Source organism: Xiphophorus hellerii, chromosome 4 (assembly GCF_003331165.1).
Source record: "Xiphophorus hellerii strain 12219 chromosome 4, Xiphophorus_hellerii-4.1, whole genome shotgun sequence".
Classification (NCBI taxonomy): domain Eukaryota; kingdom Metazoa; phylum Chordata; class Actinopteri; order Cyprinodontiformes; family Poeciliidae; genus Xiphophorus; species Xiphophorus hellerii.
Genome location: NC_045675.1, coordinates 29,797,554 through 29,817,026, shown reverse-complemented (window position 1 = coordinate 29,817,026; position 19,473 = coordinate 29,797,554). Strand labels below are relative to the sequence as shown.

General features: G+C 39.2%; 1 protein-coding gene across 1 annotated transcript in view; it reads left to right on the top strand.

The window, feature by feature from the left end:
* Nucleotides 1-19,473, top strand: part of itfg1 (integrin alpha FG-GAP repeat containing 1) — a 170,352-nt gene that overhangs the window by 110,253 nt on the left and 40,626 nt on the right. The window contains exons 13-14 of the mRNA XM_032560744.1: nucleotides 8,904-8,947; nucleotides 12,954-13,032. Of these exons, the coding sequence (XP_032416635.1) occupies nucleotides 8,904-8,947; nucleotides 12,954-13,032 (123 nt within the window). The remainder of the gene's footprint in view (nucleotides 1-8,903; nucleotides 8,948-12,953; nucleotides 13,033-19,473) is intronic.

Here is a 19,473-nt window from a genome sequence, read left to right as displayed (position 1 = left end):
CATACACAAACATACTGTTCTGGTTGTTGTTAATTTTATCTTCCTTAAAGTTTATATATTTAATGCTGTACACTGTTCTTGAATCCTAATATTTTATTATTTTATTGTTCAAAACTGGTTTTGGTTCTATTATCGAGAATCTTTGCTGCATCCTCAACATGACTTGTGACTTCCTTTCAACAATTTTATTAATGTATTTTATTAATCCCAAACCTATGCCAACTTGTTTCCCAATCTTATATTGGCCATTATGATTTATGGAAAGGAAAGTTTAAAATTTCTCTTCTTCATCACTCACATTGTCTCCTTTTCAACTCATGTGGGATGTGTAGCTGCAGTTGAGGTATTATTTGATCCCATTCGATATTAGTCAACTGCACTCATAAACCACCATGGTTACAAGCCATAACCTCAATGAAATGAAGTTTTAAACAGTAACCAGACATGGACATAACCATGCAAACACCATCATGAAATCATGAAACATTTTTCATTGTCTGTTTCACCACAACAGGGATAGAACAGGTAGCCCAGTGGTCACACAGAGCATGGCAGGATACAGATGACTGCTCATCCTCCCGCTTGATTAGGTTAGCACCACAAAAGAGCTGTCATCAGTCCTAATATTAGGCCACAAAATAGGTTAGCTCAGTCCAACCAAGGCTTTAGGGATGGTTGTTTATGTGTGTGAGAGAGAGATTCTGGCATTGAATGCTAATAAGAGATATTTCCCTCTGGAAGTTTGAGAGCTCTTCTACAAAGCTTGTTTTGGGCGAAGCAGAGCTGGTATGCAGTTGTTTCACACCAGCCAAATACTGTAGAGTGGAGAACAAAACCACTCGAAGAGAAAGCAGGACCAGCTCTCACACTCCTGAATCATGTTGATCAGTATTGTAGTCTCTGAGATATTTGGGATTAATCCACTGACGTTAATGTCTGCCTTGCCTCTATTTCTTCTCCCCTTTGTGCATCAGTAGATTCATTTCAAGTGTTTATCGTACTAGTATGTACTGCCTGTACTTATTTCTTCCATCTTGATGTCTCACAGTACTGGTACTTTGAGATGATTTGACTGAAAGTGTCCTTTTATTTCTAGGTATACACAGTAATATTCAATAAATTAACCGTTCATTTCAAGGTTCCTGTCCCTGCAGCAACACAGAGAAATAATTTTACCTGTCTATGGCACTGTGCACTTCACTACAGAATAGTGTCAAAGTACTTGAGGAACATGCAGAAATCTGGTCAGCAGATATAAATCAGTTTGAATATTTTGAATTCTTTATTGATGGAGAACCACATATAAAATGTCTTGCATGCTATTTTAATATCATGTAGATAAAAACTGATTTTTTAAAAATTCTACCCATCTTGTTTCCTTCCTACTTCTTGATCAAATGACTTTTAATCTAGATCTGCCTGAAGTATGAATAATTGTGGGTGTAACTTTATTCAGTTTTTATTTTACCATATTTTGGTACTTAATATGGTCCATTCATGTGGTCTATCAAACGACAAAGATGTTTTATGGGAAGTAGGTCAACAGCCACTTTCAGAGGTGAAGGAAGTTTTTTCTTTGTTTCCAGCAGATAAAACTTTTGCTGATATAGAACATCTTGAAACGAACACCACTTTTTTGTTATGAATGACGTATATTGAGTGTAAATCTTTTTAAATTGAATTTACAGAGATTTGACTGTCCTCTTGTTAGTCCAGTTCTTTACAGTCACTGCAAATCAGTGGAAATGGGATTTTTAAATCCCGCAGAGATTTTTTATTTTTTATTTTTTAAACAAATCACGCTTTTGTTTGGTCAAGTAGGCAATAAAGTAAAAACAATGAAAAACTTAACAGATTAAAAGTATGCGGCTGTAGTAATACAAAAGTTGTTTTTGTTTTTCCATCGCACCTTGTCAAGATGTCAGGCTGCACCCCACATATTTTCTGGCTTTGGATTTTAAATGTTGACCCTTAATCATCACAAATTAAAAAAGAAATTAATAATAAAAATCCATGTAATTTCTGTTAAGGTAATGTGCTCCTTGGCTTGATTGCAGTATTTGACACAGTATTGTGAAGTTATTCAGCTTTCTGTAGATTTTAGACAGTGACAAAAAGTGGTTCTCTTTACCCAGAATGCATTGAATTTTTTGCTGCAGGATTAACACAGACTGTCCTGAGAGTTCCTTCTGTACTGTCCCCATAGATCTGCAGAGACACCTCTGAAAGTGTATTATAGGTTGATTATATGGTAATGTATTCTCTAACACATTAACATTTGCTTCGCTTCAGTAACTTTAAGTCTTTCTGTTGTGGTTGAGAGGATTGTGTAGGGTGGAGTGTGCCGTAAGGTCGTGGGATAGTAACTGTGAGGCCTCCTGCAGTGTTTTCACTCTGACCTTAGTTCTCTCTTCTTCCCTTCACAAGGAGTCTTACTTTAGACAAATGGCAGTTTAATCCTTTAGTGCCATTGATTGAGTGTAAGCTACAGACAATTATAAAAGTACCCTGACCCTTAACAGCTTTAAATTTAAACAAGTGATGGATCAATCAACCCATCCATTTAGATTATTGATTGTTGTGTCCTTCATAGATGATTAAAATCTAGTGTTTACTTAGAAGTAATGTGCTTTCTGACCACATTCACGTTTTGTGTGTCTGGCCTCCTGATACAAAAAAACACATGTAAAATGGACAAGCATACTCCCATAACCCCTTCAGTAATTCTGCGAGGGTAAAGCTCTGGTTCACTGTCCTCCAGGCGACATTGAAGAGATGTGACAACCATGACAGCTCCACAATGTCCAGAGGTTTCAGAATTTCAGGCTGAACCTTTTAATTACTTTGGCAGCTCCTACCACAGTGATGGAATCCCATCCTCCTCAACCCTCAGACTCAGATCTTCTAACCCATTTTCCGTGTCCTTTGTAGAGGACAAAATGCTTCTTCCACCACCACCTGACAACGACCTCAGCCCAAATCTCTCTGTTCACTCTGTCAGCTGATTCCCAAAGGAAGACCAAGCCCCAAAGGTCTCTTTCTTCAGCCTGATGGCTTCCATTACCACTGGTGTCCACCAGACAACAGGCTGGTGGACACCATGACAGGTACCCATATCCTTCAGGCCTCAGGTCCTGGAAGCTCCATCTACAATGATGGAGCTTCACATGGTCCATTCCGAGTTCATATACCTAATTTTCCTCAACACACAAGGGAAATTAGGAGGTGTGATCTACAATGCACACTTCCCAGGGATGTGAATTATTGTCGAGCAGCCTTCCCTGCCATTGGATTCAACTCACTATCGGGTGGTGATTGGTTCGCAGGTGAGATGATACGATTACAAAGTTGATCATTGACCTTTGCCCCAAAGTGACCTGGTAACAAGTACACTGATGAACTATCTCAGGCTGGCACATGCTGTTTGTTATAGACAGATACCGAGTAATAAAACACTACTCAGGCTCAGACTGTGAAGGCTAATCATTCAAACAACACAACAGCTTTGGCTCTTTACTCTTCAATGAGGTGGCATTCAATGTCCCTAAAGCTGGATTATGCTGCTAGGACCAAGTATCAATGCCCCACCCTCGCCTGTCGTCCAACTTGCATGGCACCTTATCCTAACATTTCTTTCTGCAGGTGGTGGCCCCCCATCAAGGGGCTTCCTGTCGCTTATTCAGGCTCAGCCTGAAGAAGCCCCAGCAGCCAAAGTTCAACCACCAACAAGCTCTCATCCCTTGAGGAGTGTGCACTGGTTTGCCTCATAATTGTGGTCAGCCATATTATAGGAATCATCAAATCACTTTGTAAGGCAACAAGACATGGTCCCTACAGTTAAAGGAGGGTTTGTCTCCTTGGCAAAGTTGGATTTCTTACTGAGAAGATTATCAACCTGTTAAGTAGTTGCTGGTTTGTAGTGTGGTCAGCTAAGGGTTTGCATGTTTATCTTTGATGGAAGCTCCATCTGAACCCTGCCTCAGGCATTTTCTTAATAAGCTTGTGAACTTCAAAGAAGTCAATTTGCTTTTGCAACACGTACACAATTTTGTTTTAAATCAAAGCTTCAAACTGGGAGGAAAAAAAATCTCTCGTTTATTCCCATAAAGTGGCGGCAGACGAGGTACCATGTAAAAGGATCAGAGCGGAGTCATGCTGTATACAGTGCCTTAACACTGCATCATTTGCATACTACATTGGTCTAATTTGTTGCAATTCGTTTTGGGGTTGGATCAAGTTTAAAAATGGCACGTGGGAGGGACACATCTATCCTTTTGTTACGACGGCAGCGTGTTTTGACACAATCTTTTTGAAGTTAAGAGGATTTTGAGCAGTGCTTCATAAGAAGGTTGCAAGGAGGAAAAGATTCACGTTTTGCCTTTTTTTTGTAGCGGAAGCTCAGAAACTAAATGCAGGGATTATCCATTAATTTATTTGTGTTTTTTTCCATCTTTGATTTTTGGAAAACATTAACATTGTCTATATCAATTTTTGTGTAGGAACTAGAATATTTGAAGATATAAAAGAAGCATTTTTAGCTTTCTGTAGTGAGCATACTTTACATTTGCAAGCTGGGAATCCCACTCTGTTAAGCAAGGTCTGTTTTAAAACAAACACCAAATTATTCTGAGTCTGATGTTTTAAAATGTGTTGGTCGATTTAGTTCTGAGAACTTTAGAACATGAGGCTGTCCTTGTCCCCACAACACAACACATCAACAAAGCACTTCAAACCTTTCTGTACGCTAACTGGACTTATGTTAGAGCATCTAAGATTATAAGAAAACACTCAACTCAGTCCTCTAAAGGAGAAAAGAAAAAGAGATGAAGGAACATTTTCATTCTATATGTGGCTGCATAACTCAGAAAGACATTTTCCAAGGGTAACATTCTGCTGCATTTAAACCTCAGACAAAAAGTGGTTTTCTGTTTTTTTGTCTTACATGTTTGCTGTTGTTTGGAAAAACTTAGGTTACTTAGGTCTAAACATGAGGATGGAAGAGGATTTTGTGAAACACAAATGCTATAATTACTTCACTTATATTTAACAAGATGGAGAAGATATGAAAGTCATTTGAACTTGATTTTCAATATCTTAGTTGTACTTAAACATATATGCATTTTTAAACTTCACTGCATTTAGGATTTGTACTTCAGTAGTAGGTGACATTTTGAAATGACGCAAAATATTACAGCTACTGACACTATCACTAACAGTGGTAACATTTATGCTAAAGTTTACCGATAACATTGATGTATTTGCAAACATTTCTGAACATTTTCATATTGTTATATGACTACTATGTGGCAAGAGTGGATTTTACCCAATTAGTGGGTTTGCTAGTTAGATAAAACAATTTTAGTTTATCATAGAAAAAGGTAAAAACAACAACAAAAAACCAACTCCATATAATAGTGTTATATTGTTCACCCCCATTGTGATGGGGGTGAACAATATAATATATGTTCACCCCCATTGTGATGGGGGTGAACATCATTTTGAACAATTCAAAATGACGAATTTTGGATTTCTATCATCTTCCAGCCATAGTCATTCACATTACAAGTAGTAAAGACTTACAATATTTCACTGTATGTGTAATAAATCTGTGCAATATATAAGATTTAGATTGACACAAAAAAAATCAAATTTTGTATTATTTTTTTACCTGTACATGTGAATATAAAGCCAAAGAACCACAACTCCACTCACACACTCAACTTTGTCAGCCTGGCCTGGTTAAGTTGTGTCAAAACCGAGAAACATACGAAACTTGTGGAACAGCATAAAATAAATGACTTAAGACTGAGAGAGTCGAAGCGCCTTTTATGTCATTTTTTTCTCGGGGTGGTCAGCCATGACATGTTTGGTGAGAGACACTCACTTTATCTCCGTCTCACTCTATTACCCTGCCTAAACAAGTCACAGGGCAAAAAGGAAAAAGGTCCCAATTCACACATTTATGGGAAATGGTTCAGTGGATCAAAAAAGCATTTCCTTCCCCCCCCTGCAAGACAAACTCTCCACAGGAGGCTTCTCCCTCTAAGCATCGCTGTCCCCCTGCATATTAAACATCCCAGTGAGTGGAAATGACATAGCTTGTGGCACAAAGGCCTTTCTGTTGCAGTTTGGATTAATGAGACTCGCTAATAACCAGTAAGATGCTGTTTGTGGAGCTAATGTTATCTGTGTTGTTCTGAGCTCTTTGGGAGAATGATGTGGAGGATTCTCAGCTTATTAATTACCTAAAATATTAAGGTCATTTATAGAAACAGAATCTCCAAGCTGCAAGAGAGGTGAAATGATTTATAAACACAACACAGCAGCTTTTCATAACTCGGCAGGTGAATATTGATTGATCCAGGATCAGTAGGCTGAATCAAACACCCCTTAGATCAATTTATTTCTCATTTAGACTCTAACTCAAAAGAAAAATGCCGTTATTTATGGGGTTTTTTTTTTTTGGTTGTTTTTTTCTCATCCTTCTGCTTTTTGACAAAAATCGCCATTTGAGTATGCTAGTGACCCCTTGCAGTTCTATGACCATTTGTTTGCCGTGTGCTCTGCAGGTAATAAATCCTCACTGTATGGCTGGTGCACTCAGGAAAACACATTGAAAAGAAAATATTTGCCTATTTCAGAGGCAAAAGATAGTGGCGTTTATTGCATTTTGAACTACAAAACTCAAATTGTAAGGAAATGTTGGCTTTTATCATTTCTTTAGAAACTCCAGTCTTTCTAGGCTAAGAAGGGTCAAATTAGACTTTTATGTTAATAACCACTTTAAGCAAAAACGAAGGTGGCTTTACAGCCATTCACACACAATCTACGAATTTAAGTGTTTTCATTTTTAAGTGCACATCTCGAGTGAAAATACTGTACCAAGACTTCTGGGTAAAAGCTTAAAGGAGGTGTCTCCACGGTTACTGGATGTGGCATCCCCAAGAATAGAAACTCTGTTTGTGGCAAAGTTTTATTACAGAAGCTTACAGCAAATTAAGCTTGGAGCGACGCTGCATTGTCCTGATTGTTATTGGATTTTAACGAGCTGCAGCCGAGATATACTGTAGCTTCTCTATATAACATAGACATTGTTTTCACACCCCAGATGTCCATTCACAGTCTAAAGTCTGGCATGGCATTTTAATTGATACTGGAATTGATGGGAGAGAGGAGAGATAATATTTATCCTCTTGCAAAAGTATTCATACCCCTTGAAATTTTGCAAGACGATGTTGCAAGACACCCATGTCTTTTTATTAGAAGTCTGTGTAATAAACCAACACAAAGTAGTAATATCAGTTATTGTAATAGAAGACTAACACCCATCATAATTGTGATGTAAAAGGACAGAGATATGTCTAAAATAATTTGACAATATTGGGAACATTTGTTTTCATCCCCCGTTACGCTAATGCCACTAAATGCGGTGTGATCAGCTGTCTTAAAGGGGCAGTATTATGTAAAATCAAATCATGTTATAATGTTGTTCCCTTCTCAACTGCACTGTTGCCTCGAGTATTTTCCATTGACCGTGTAATTTCTCAATTTGACATTTTGAAAATAAATTTAGCTTAATGGAAACGGCAATTTAAAAAAATAAAATAACATTTTGATCAACTGTTTGATCAAATGAGGTGGGTTATTTTGGCCGTATATCTAAGTTGGCTTTTCTTACAAAACTGCAGTGGAAACACTTTTTTGTATCACACAAGTCGTGCGTGATCAACAACCGGATGTTACCGCTGGTGTAAACAAGAAAGAAGAAGACAGGAAGTAGCAGGAGGATGATGGCGCGGCTTGTTTTTCGATGACTTATCTCGTGAGCAAACTAATTCACATGTGATTTTAATTGCGCTTCTCATTTAGTGGAAACACCGCCATTGCAAAATTGTGTTTTTTCAACATTAGCGGTATATCTAAAAGTTTTACAAACATTTGTAATTGGAACACAGCTAGTTTTGCTCTCGTTCTCCGTCAAAAGTGCGTTCCCATCATTTCCATGGGGCTTAATGAGTTCGCCGCACAACACTGTGGCATATTCACGCATCAAGGGCCGTGAGAGTCCAGACAATATTATTTGCAAGCAGAGAGTTATTGCACGTCGCTTAAAATGTCATTTCCCGCCAAGTACTGCATGCCTTCCAATTAGTATATTAAAACATTGATAATCCAATGACGACTTCTAATTTAATAACTGTGCAGCTCAAGGGGGCATTTAAAAAAATTTCCACTCCTGGTCTTTTTTTCACCTTGATGTGCGACACTTTGGGCAGTGTTAATTACACCATAATTTGAGAAATATTAACCTTCAGACATTTGCTTGTTGTTCCGTCATTTCTGGTTCACACGGTTTCGGCACAGTTTAGCGCTGTACCGTGGAACACACCGCTATGTCCAGCCCAAGAGAACACTATTTATGTTTTTAGTTTGAGTCCATCAGCCAAATTAAGGCAACCGTAGACCCAGGACCCCATTAGTATGCTAATAAAGGCTCTCAACTAATGACTGATTTACAATTCAGTCGATTTTTGTCCTCGCTCCGCTCGTATGCACAAATAAGTAAAACGCTCTCCCGGCACACATGTTCATGTTAATAGTTTCCACACTATTATTTTTTTTTTGTTTGTTTATCATCAGAGGCAGCTTATTTCTAGCCCTGCTTTTTTTCCTGTCTTGACCAAATCTACTTTGCGTTTGTGTGATTAATAAATTGGGTTTGATATCATGAAAATATGAGAATCATTTAAGCCCCGGTCAGAGTTTCTACATCTTTTTTTTCCTCCTACTGTCAGCCATTTTGGACCCACTTAGAGTCGCCTTGTAAGCGAGTCCTTCTCAGTGTGATATTCTGGAAAGCAGAGATTCTGGTGCTGATTCTAACGGGTCTCTTTCTCCCACAGTGCTCAGCGGCCTCTGCTCTAACGCCTGTCCTGACGATGTCAAGGTGAGAAACCTTTTACTCTACTTTTCTGACATAAAAAGCTCCTGTGTGCCCGGATCACATTGGTTTTTAAGAACTTTCGAAAAACTTTAGTACAAAAGAAGAAAAACACAAAACCTTACCAAGTATTTTTGGTCTTGTTTTTAATGCAAATACCTTAGTGCACTTAAAATAAGACCAAATTTACTCATAAGTAACTTTTCAGCAAGATGTAGCAGCTTGTTTTAAGCCAATAATTCCTTTGTACTGATGAAAAAGTTCTAGTTCCACATTCAGACTATTTCACTTATAATGTGGGGGGGAGTCTTGTTATAAGTGAAATAATCTGCCAATGGAACTAGTGATTTTTAATTATTATTAAGAAATTATTGACTTAAAACAAGCTCGTATATGTTGCTGAAAAGTTACCTGGAAGTTAGTTTTATTTTCTTTTAAGTAAAGCTAATTTGTACCAAGATATTTGCATTAGAAACTGGACCAGAAATACTTTGTAAGGTTTTGTGCTTTTGCAGTGTAGAAATAATTGGAACATTCGGTCAGTAAACTGTTTCGATGTTGAGCAAAACCAAACTTGTCAGTTGATCCATTTTGTTTTTATTACGATAAAAGGAATCCAAGTCATACCATTTGCATATAATAATAAAAAAAAAAATAGTGATTTTCTTTTTGTCGTTAATGCCGCATTTACATAAACCTTTCTAAACTATCACTAAGCTGTTGGCTAGCAACATGGAAGCTAAAGGAGGAGAATGTGAGCAGCAACCTTGATCAGCAAGCCGTACCTTTTGTAAAAGCTCCATATAATTACCCGCTGTTTGTTTTCTCTTCAATATGGCGACAGCTTTTTTTTTATTTTTTATTTTTGAAAGAGCCACTGACATATTGACGACATGTCAGTATGTTAGTATTATTGTTAGTATGTCGGTATATTAGCACTGCAGAGTGAACCAGTGAGGGATTCTATCAACAAGCTCAGACTGAATCATTCTGCTGAAGGAGGGGGGATCAAAACAGCAAGGCTGATTTTTTTTTTTTTTTTTTTGCTGCAACATTTTAACATGAGGAAAATTTCCTGTTATGTTAAGACCGGAGAAGGGTTTAAAATAAGCTTTAAACAAGATTGAGAAAGGGTTCCTAAAACGACAATTGTAAAAGGCTTTGCTGTTTTAAAAAATATGAGAAGAACTGAAGCAGAAGACAAAAACAAAATAAGAGAGTAAAATAAGAGTTTCCTTTGGGGGTTTTTTAAGCCTTCCTTCTCTGAGTGGTTAAGAACGGTTCAGATGAGAGGCAGTGGCATCGTCCCACGTCACCCTGATGGAGAGCTGTGGTTGCAAACTGTAAATCATAGTGATTTCTACACACACCTCTGTAAACCAGCGTCCAAACACCTTCATCTTTACATCACCGGGTCTGTTTGCAATAAAACAACGTTGTTGGATTTTATTTGATAAACAGCTGGAGTTTTTCCTCCTTTTTTTTGAAACACTCTTGACATTTGAAAATGTACTTTGAGATGTGTTTATTAGTCTGGGATACTTTGACAGCTGTGATCTCTACTGGGACTTACAGTGGAGTGGATTTTCTCATAACTTCCACAAGTTCCTACTCCCCCCATCCCATCCTCTTGCGTAGTGGTTGAGGTATCAGAGCCCTAAATCATGTTTACATTGATTACACTGGGATACAAAAAATATATTTTTTAGAGGTTCTCTGTGTTTTTTCAATTGAATTAGGACTATTTTGCACAGCTGAATCCAAAAGTGACATCCATTTTTCTCACTCAGGTCAGATTTTTATTCTTTTATTTGTGTGTGTGTGTGTGACATTATCAATTCATTTCCGTTAATAATTCTCATCCAAAAGAGATTTTAGGACAAAAAAACAAAAATTGTTTTCTAAAAGAGTGTATTAATTAAATGCTACAAATTTGGATTTCTGCAAATTGAACAATAAACACTGATAAGGGTAAGTACGTGTAAATTGAACATTACGTCTTCATTGTTTAAAATTCTCCGTCTCTTCTCGGTCCTGATGGAGTCTCTCCTCCTGCTCGTCACTTATTGATCCAGATTATCAGCAAACTGATCCAGATGTGAGAACAAGTCGTGCATTTTGAAGCTGATGTTGCTCCATAGTTCAGAAAGTTGACCTGATTGAGCAAAACCAATGGGATTTTTGGATTCAGCTCATCACCATGACCCTAAAACAGTTGAAAAGCCCCAGACCATTTTTTAACTGTTGACCATCATTATCTTAGTAATCGTTTCGTCTATCAATTGTTCTGGCGATTAATCGATTAATCATGTGCTTGTTTGATAAAATATTAGAAAAGCATTAAAAAATGCAATTGAACAAATAGTTAAATTCTATTTTTAAACAAAAGAATTTATTGTCAAAAATGCAATAATATAGAATTACTTTAGTATACATGTATCAGCAGCTAAGAAAATATGTCTAAAATCAACATGTGAAAAGCTCGGCCCTTTCTACTTGACTCAGAATCAATAAGGTTTAGGGCTGATCCGTTCAGTAGTTTTTCAATTAAATAATTAATAATTTGAAATTTGATAGCAGAAGGTGCTCAATTGGAGATTTTTCTTGCACAATGTAAACCAGGAGAAGCTAAAATTATGCCTAACGGTTGAACATATTTACAGACAAAGTTGTTTTGTTTTTTTTATCTTAAATGCAAAACGTTTATATTTTCGTACAGTTTTGGCTTAGTTACTGCTCAGACTGTGTTGTTGTTTCAGTAAATGGCCTTTTTTTGAGTCTCTAAGTTAAAGTCGACAATCTTTTCGATGATCAACTAATTATGATTAATCGTTTCAATTTGACCACAAAAAAAAACCAATCTTGAAAGTGTAGATACCATTAAGAAGCGATCAAATGCTAATGAAGTTAATGTGTTGGTTGAAACCTGCTGTTAATATCTGAGAGAAATCAACACCTTGAGTTCCTTAGCTTTTGTTTCTTAACTTTCTATTCACTTTACGACCTTAAATGATTACTTTTACTGCTAAATTACGTGGTGTAATGATATAATAACTATTGCTCAGATTGCCCTCGTTGTAGAAGCTCTTATTTTGAGCTTACTTGGCACAATATTTAGCAGTCACAATCATTTTCGGTCTGTGTGCAGTTTTCGATGAAAAGCGCTGAATGCTTTGCTGTGAGACACGTTGTATTTATTGTGAAAGCGCTAATGGCCAATTATCACATGTGGGTGGACAAGCAGGAGAAATAAACAGGTAAAAAAAAAACAGCATCCTGCTCCGTTACTCCCCTCCCAAAACCTTTCACTGGTGGAGAAGTCCTTTGCAAAACACATTATCTTTGACATCAACAAGAGGCTGCCGGTTGTTTTGCTCCTCTGTCTGTCGACTCTTCCGCCTGCTTGTCTAAGTGAAAAATATGATGAATGCGGTAGACGAGTGGAGCTCGCGGCTGCTTTAACTCCTATCCTCTCCCATCCATCAGCCCCGCTCGCGTCTTTCTCTTCCACTCTCCTACCCCTCTTCTTCTTAGTCACACCTCTCGTCCCCCTTCACGCGTTCAGCCCGTTAGTCTTCTCCTCAACGCTTTTCTCATCTCTCACTCTGTTTTCCCCTCGTCTGTCTGGTTTTTTTTGTTGTTTTTTTTACCTCATTCCTATTCCTCTCTCACCCAAAGCGCCGCCGTGTCACCGCATAAAGGGCCGAGTCTTTCCCGCAGCGTGTCTGCGTGTGTGACGGGCTCGTGATTAGCCGATGGAAAGCGAAGGACGACTCGACGGGTCTCCTCATTCCTTTCCATCCTTTCATAATGAGGAGATGAGATGAGGTCTAACCATCTACCCCGCACGGACACGCAAATGTCACAGTCGTTTATAGTCGGGCAGGTTCAAGCCAGCTAAGTCTGGCCTTTTGCGTTTGCACCTGTGATGGTGAGAAGATTGTGTAAAATGTCAGAAATGTTCAGCCTTTTTTTAAACAATTGTGTGTCTATGTGTGTTTTATTTTAACAGCCGTTTGGTGTGAATCAGCCAGGCCCTTATGTCATGTACACCACAGCGGACTCTAATGGCTACTTGAAAAATGCCTCAGGTGAGCACTTTTCTGTTTTTAGTCAGTATTTTTTAATAGCAGCTCTCGCTCCTCGTTTTAAACGCCTCTCCTCAGTGAGGGAACATTTTGTCAAGTAGCATTTATTGTCCTGAAAAAGATTCTGCTTCAGCTTTTTTATGTCACCGTTAGACTGGTCTCACTGCAAAAGCACAAAATCTTACCAAGTATTTTTGGTCTAATTTCTATTGCAAATATCTTAATAAAGTACTTATTCCACTGGCCGATTATTTCACTTATAACAAGACATTTTTCCCATGTCATAAGTTAACAATAGAGCAAGTACTTTTTCATCAGTACTAAGAAATTATTTACTTAAAACAAGCTTCTATATCTTGCTAAAATGTTACTTGTAAGTTAGTTTTGTCTTATTTTAAGTGTACTAATATATTTGCACTAGAAACTAGACCAAAATTACTTGGTAAGATTTTGTGTTTTTGCAGTGAAGACAACACGGGTCAGAGCAACTTACTGATCAAGAAGGGCGAGGCTGAAATTTGGGATTTTTTTCTTGTATTTGAAACAAGAAGTGTTTTAAATTAGGGCTGTTGCTTGTTGTATGATCAGTCTGTTCCCGCAAAAATGGTTCAAATTCATCACTTAGAGCCCCAAAGGAATTGCTTGTATGCTGATATAAGTGCACATAATGTTCTATGTGTCAGGGTTTATCATTATACCTAACACAACACGAGTCTCATTCTTTGTTGGAATGGTTGATGTTTAATCACAAACATTGATTCTCGTGTTGTAAAGGATCAGGGGTTCTGCTCCCCTGTAGGATTAACACTTCCTCGGCCTCTGAAGATGACAAACACTTCCACATCCCAGCTACATGAGAGGACTGAAGGATACGAAGGTAGAGCGAGACAGATGTTGGAGTAGATAAGACACGACGCTGAGGACAGCAGCGCATTACACCGACACTGAGGAGCGCCATATTAGCTCCACCCAGCCTCGCTGTTAGACTGTGGGAAGGACACAGAGCTGATGAGGACAAGATGCACTGACAGCCTGGGGTCAGAGATATATATAGTCGTGTGCTGCATAATCTCACTCTGTCAGATTTGGTTGTTTCATTTGTCTCTTGGCGCAGCTGGGGTGGATACATATTTAAAGAATGAGTAGATGGATCACAGTTCAACATCATCATTATTTCACTCTCCCTTAGACGGCTGTAATTGTCGGGATGTAAAACAGACTTTCCTAAGAGGGACTTTTAGTTCTTCTACAAACGCCAAATGTACAGCGGACTGTTTTTTTTTTTTTTCTATTTATTTATAGGTTTTAAATCAGGACAGTTTATTTGCTCTTCAAGGTGTAACATATGCAGTTAACTGGGCACTGACGGCCACAGCGAAAAGGGAGGGAGAGGAGGGGTGGGCTTTTACCGCCAGCACCCACGCCTACTGCAGAGAAAATGGACAGTAATTCAACATCCCACGGAATGTGGAGGCAGCAGAAAGTCACGGCTAGCTGAAGTTGGGAATTGCAAAAGGCCAAACCTTGGTGGAGATTCACAGAGGGAAAGACGTTAGTGTTTTTTCACTGCGTTAAGCTCTGACCACAGCCTAAGATTCATAAAGCCGCCTGCAGGGATTTGCTGCCATTCAGTCGCAAAAGCTTTACCGAGGTTGGTCCGCTCGCAGTCGCCATGCCAATTCATTCCCAGGTGTTGGATGTGGTTCAGGTTGTGTGCATGCAAGTCGAGTTATTTCCAGCACCAAGCAGGTATACAATTGTTGTCTAGTGCATAAAGATTTAACAATGCTGAAGCGAAGGCTTTTCACCAGGTTTTAGTGAGCGCATAGTAGTTACTGTGTAAATTTTCTTCAGTTTCCTTCAGTTATTTTTTTCTAACAATAATGTATTCACTCACTCACTCACTCACTCACTCACTTGCATCAGTGCACGTATCATTTTATTAAGAAGTACTTACACAACACTCACATCAGCAGGAAGCCTGACTGCAGAACACTTGTGCCAGCTGAACTTGTACAGCAATGCATCAAGATAATTGTAATCCATTAGTATAAAATAAAAAAGTACAACATCTGTGCAGAGAGATAAGGTGTACTACACATAGTGAGGAGGAGAATTCATTGTGTGCATTAACCCTTTATGTCCTAAATTTAAAATCTCTGCCTGGATGTTATTTTAATTGCGCCCAGTTCTTTAAACGTCCTGTGGGTAAATATATTTGCCCATTTATCTATAACAACTGGAACTTTCAATATCTATTTTTGCAACTTACCATCTATTAAAAGAGCAATCTCAGATTAATTTCACTCCCTGCTACGGCGGGGGTGAAATTACCATAATAACCTGATATTGGCTGAAAAGCACAACGACTCCCCTTTCAGAAACCGTTGGAATTTTTCAGATGGCACCAAGTGTGGCAGAATTACGGTACTACAAATTTGGGTCAATTGCCGGCACACTCTTTAGGACTTAAAAGTTTAATATAGTCCTTAACCTTTTCTGAAACAGATAAAAATGTGAATTTGGGAAAGGATTTTTTGTGGGAGGGGGCAGTGTGTATAAACTTAGGAAAGCACAATAAAGTGTATTGGCAGCTAGTATTATGGAAGCCAAGAGCAAACGTTTTCCGCATCTGCTTTTTCCCGATGGTTTTCTCGAGATAACGAGAAAACAAGGTTTGTTTTCTCGAGATCAGGAGATGATTGGTGTGCGAGTGATAAACCCGATTCCCCGTCGGCCATGTTTGTTTACGCTGAACTTGCGTTTGGTCTTGAGAGGTTTTGCGAGACACCTGGATGTCGGTGAGTGAAATCAGTTAGTGTGTGGCGTGTCGCTCCTGCCTTGTGGCTGAACACCACACACTGTACGACCAAACCGGTCAACCCTACGATGTTTTAGCGCCGAGTGTGTGGTGGCAAGTTTTGAAAATCGGATGACAACTTTCAAATCTTGCTGTGTAAACCAAGAGGTATCCCTTGGATTCTCTGTTTTCACATTTTCTGTTTTTGCTGGAAAGAAACGTATTAATTTTAAACAACTCTTTGTTTTAAATGCTGTCCATCATCAGACCCACTTATATATATATATATTTTTTCCAGTTTCTAAACAAAGGGCGCAAAGAGAGGAGAAGAGTTGCCAACGGCTTTGCTGGCACAAATCCCAAGACCCCTAATTTAACAGAAAGAAAGTGAGACGAGGGAACTGTCTTGGTGTGTGTGCGTGGGTGTGGGTGTGTGTGCAGTAATTTAAAGTGCATTTATTCTGTAGCTTGTGGGTCAGGAAACAGCTACTGAGAATGCCAGAAATGAGCAATGACAGACTGCGCACACAAACACACACTATAACGTGAGGCTCTTTACTGGGGTCCAATGTTCTTCACTTACCCTTCAACCTCCTGAAGGGAAGAAAGAGCAGAGAGGAAAGACAATAAAACACTTGGAGAAAAAGGCAATAAGAAGTAAAGAAATAGCTGGTATAGCTGAAAGGAATTATAGGTAAGGGTTAAGAGTTATAGCATTAAAAAAAGATAGTGGTAGTCTGAATAAAGACATTTTAGTCCCACAAAACTTCAGAAAACGCACTGATGGCACAAATCTGCTAATTACCATACCCACATATGCTGGTACATTAAAGATATGCAGAAGTTATAATGTCATTCTTGAACATGCAAGAAAGGTCAGCAGCAATCCTGTAATACTCCGCATCATGTCCATGGCCATGTGCTGTCTTTGTCCGTAAAGTGGAACTCTTTAAATGTGACTCGATTTCTTGTGGGCCAACCTGAAAAATCTCCTCCTCTAGGCTTCCATGGGTGGAAAACATCACCTTGGTTATGCACCACAGCTACCTGTGGAAAATGATTCTGTGAAGCTGACAGTTTCGGGAGAACAGAGGTGTTGGGGCAATTTGTTGCTTTCACTGGGCCACCATTTTCTTATTCCTGATTCACAAGAAGATTTTGATGCCAATTTTTTTTTTGTCCCAATCTTCCTCTTCCGACAATCTTAAGGACGCATCGATTATCGGGATGACTGAAGATAATCTTAAGATAAATTCTTGTTGTGTGGGATTATTCATCATGTCTGGTAGCCTTGGCCCGATATGGCTTCGTGTGGGTGTGGCCCGAGGTCTGTTGAATGTGACGTGTAGCCAATCAGAAAGCGAAACATGAAGGAGAATCCAAAATACACAGAAGACAAAACAACATCCATGGTGCAGCACAAAGTCCGGTGGATGTTGTAGGATGTTTAGCCTTCTCTGTTAAACTATCGCCATTGCACCTTAGTTGGCCATGCTTGTTTACGCTTTTCAGATTTTCCATCAACATCTAAATGTTGGTGAGTGAAAATCAGTTAATGTATGGCGTGTTTCTCCTGCTGGGTGGCTCAACACCACACACAGTACAACCAGACCTGTCATACCGAGGATATTTTATCGTCAGGTTTTGAAAATCAGCAGACAATTTTTAAAATCTTGCCATGTGAACCAGGCATTAGGGCTTGTTTCAATTATCTTTCTCCACGCAGGCAACTGCTGAACTTAAATTCTGGGTAAAAGTGAGTCATCTGAGCGAACCCCAGCTGTCTCTGATACAAAGATACAATGCTATCACTTTTTAAGGATTAATTCAAAAACAAGCTTGAGGTCTTTTCCTGTGGAAAGGACATATTTTCTTTCCACTGTCACCACATTCTTGCTCGCTACGGATTAATGCACAATGCATCCAACTGGACTTCCTTAGACTTTACCAAATTAGCATAAAAATCCAAACCTGATTGCCCTGTAATGTCACTTCTTGGTTTTCTCCTTAAACAAAGTACCTCACACATGACATTTGGAGCAAAGAGCTGCTTTCTTCCAGGTGATTGCGTGAAATCGCATCACCACCTCCCGTGTCCATATGTGCTCTGTTTGTCGCCCAGACATTCGCATCTGGGCGTATGCACTTTGTGACTTTCTGACTTTGCGTGTGCAAGCGAGTGTGGATGTGTTTGCTGTACCGTGCCTCTTACTAAGCAGGGTGGATGGATGAGTCTGGACTGTGCTTCTGACAACACCACACCTCATTATCAACAAAATCCTGCTGAGACTCCGAGAGGAGGGGGCTGGAAGACCAGCAGGTGGGATTGTGGAGATGAATGGTTGATGGTATTCATTAAGAACCTTTTTAATGCTCACTCTATTGTTCTGTGGACACTAAATTATGCTGAGCAGGAAAAAAACACCGCAGGGTAATTCTTTCAGGTTCACACATGGATGTGTAGCAGTCACCTATGGATTTAATTATATTTTAGGAACTGGAGAGTTTTCCACTTGTTATTATTATTATTATTATTATTATTATTTACCTTTTTTATTTGCTGGAAGTAGGACAGCAATCAATCTTGTTGAGTTTGTTGAGACTGATGCGGATTCAAGTAATCAAAAGCCCCAATCAGACGTGGTTCTGTAATGTCTCCTGGTTGACTCAGATATAAATAGATAACCCTAACAACGACCCGGAACACCTTACTTTTACAAGCTGACCTCAGATCTAGCTTACTAGATTTACACGCAGATAAACTGCTAGTAATGTCAATCAGCTGGTCTGGACCACCAGCAGGGGATTCTTGCTGTTACGTTGGTGCTCCTTCCTCTAAAAAACATTTTCTTTATGGAAGTGGCTTTGTCTCCATGTCTAGATCCTGTGCAGCTTCTCCTTATTTTTTGGAACTACCTCAGGGGTGATTAAATCCAGACTTAAAACAAAACAGACTCAAATAATTGGCGGATACTCTGTCAACTGGATCAGGCAACCTGCAGCAAACAAATATACAGCAAGATTTTGGAGACAATGGCAACTTAATAGTGTGTTCAGACCGAACGTGATTCAAGTTTCAGAGCTTCTGGTCACATGCAAAGTCTATGTGGAGATGCGTCTGTGGCGCGTTGAAAAGTCTTCTGGTGCAGTTTACATGTCTTGCGCATGCGTTTTGTGCATCTGTCGCTGCTCGTTTTGAGAGTCTGACGCATATGAAGCACATCCTAAGCGGCAGATACTAGATTTGGAAAATCTGAAATTTTACAGCTGTATACAGAGCGTCAACTAATCAGAGAGACTCTGCCATGTGACGTAGTGAGCTGTAGCTGGTGACCTGGTAGAAGATGCAGGCACCAATGCGAGTCACCGGGTCGTCAAACTGGGCTCGGGTGAGGCAAAAATAGCGCTGGAAGCGACCTTGGTCAGCACGCAGTTCCCGGAGCAGGTGGTGAAACTTCCCAAACTCGGAAATCCTTAGAATTATCAGGTGAATTCAAACACGGTGCAGAGGTGCCCAACGACGACGTTTTCTTGCTTTCAGTAATTAAGTCAAGCCTCTCTCTACTTCATCCGCAATTGTACAAAGAGACAGCGAGAGGAAAAAAAAGTAAGCTCAAAAGGCTCCACCCAACGCACATCTTTCT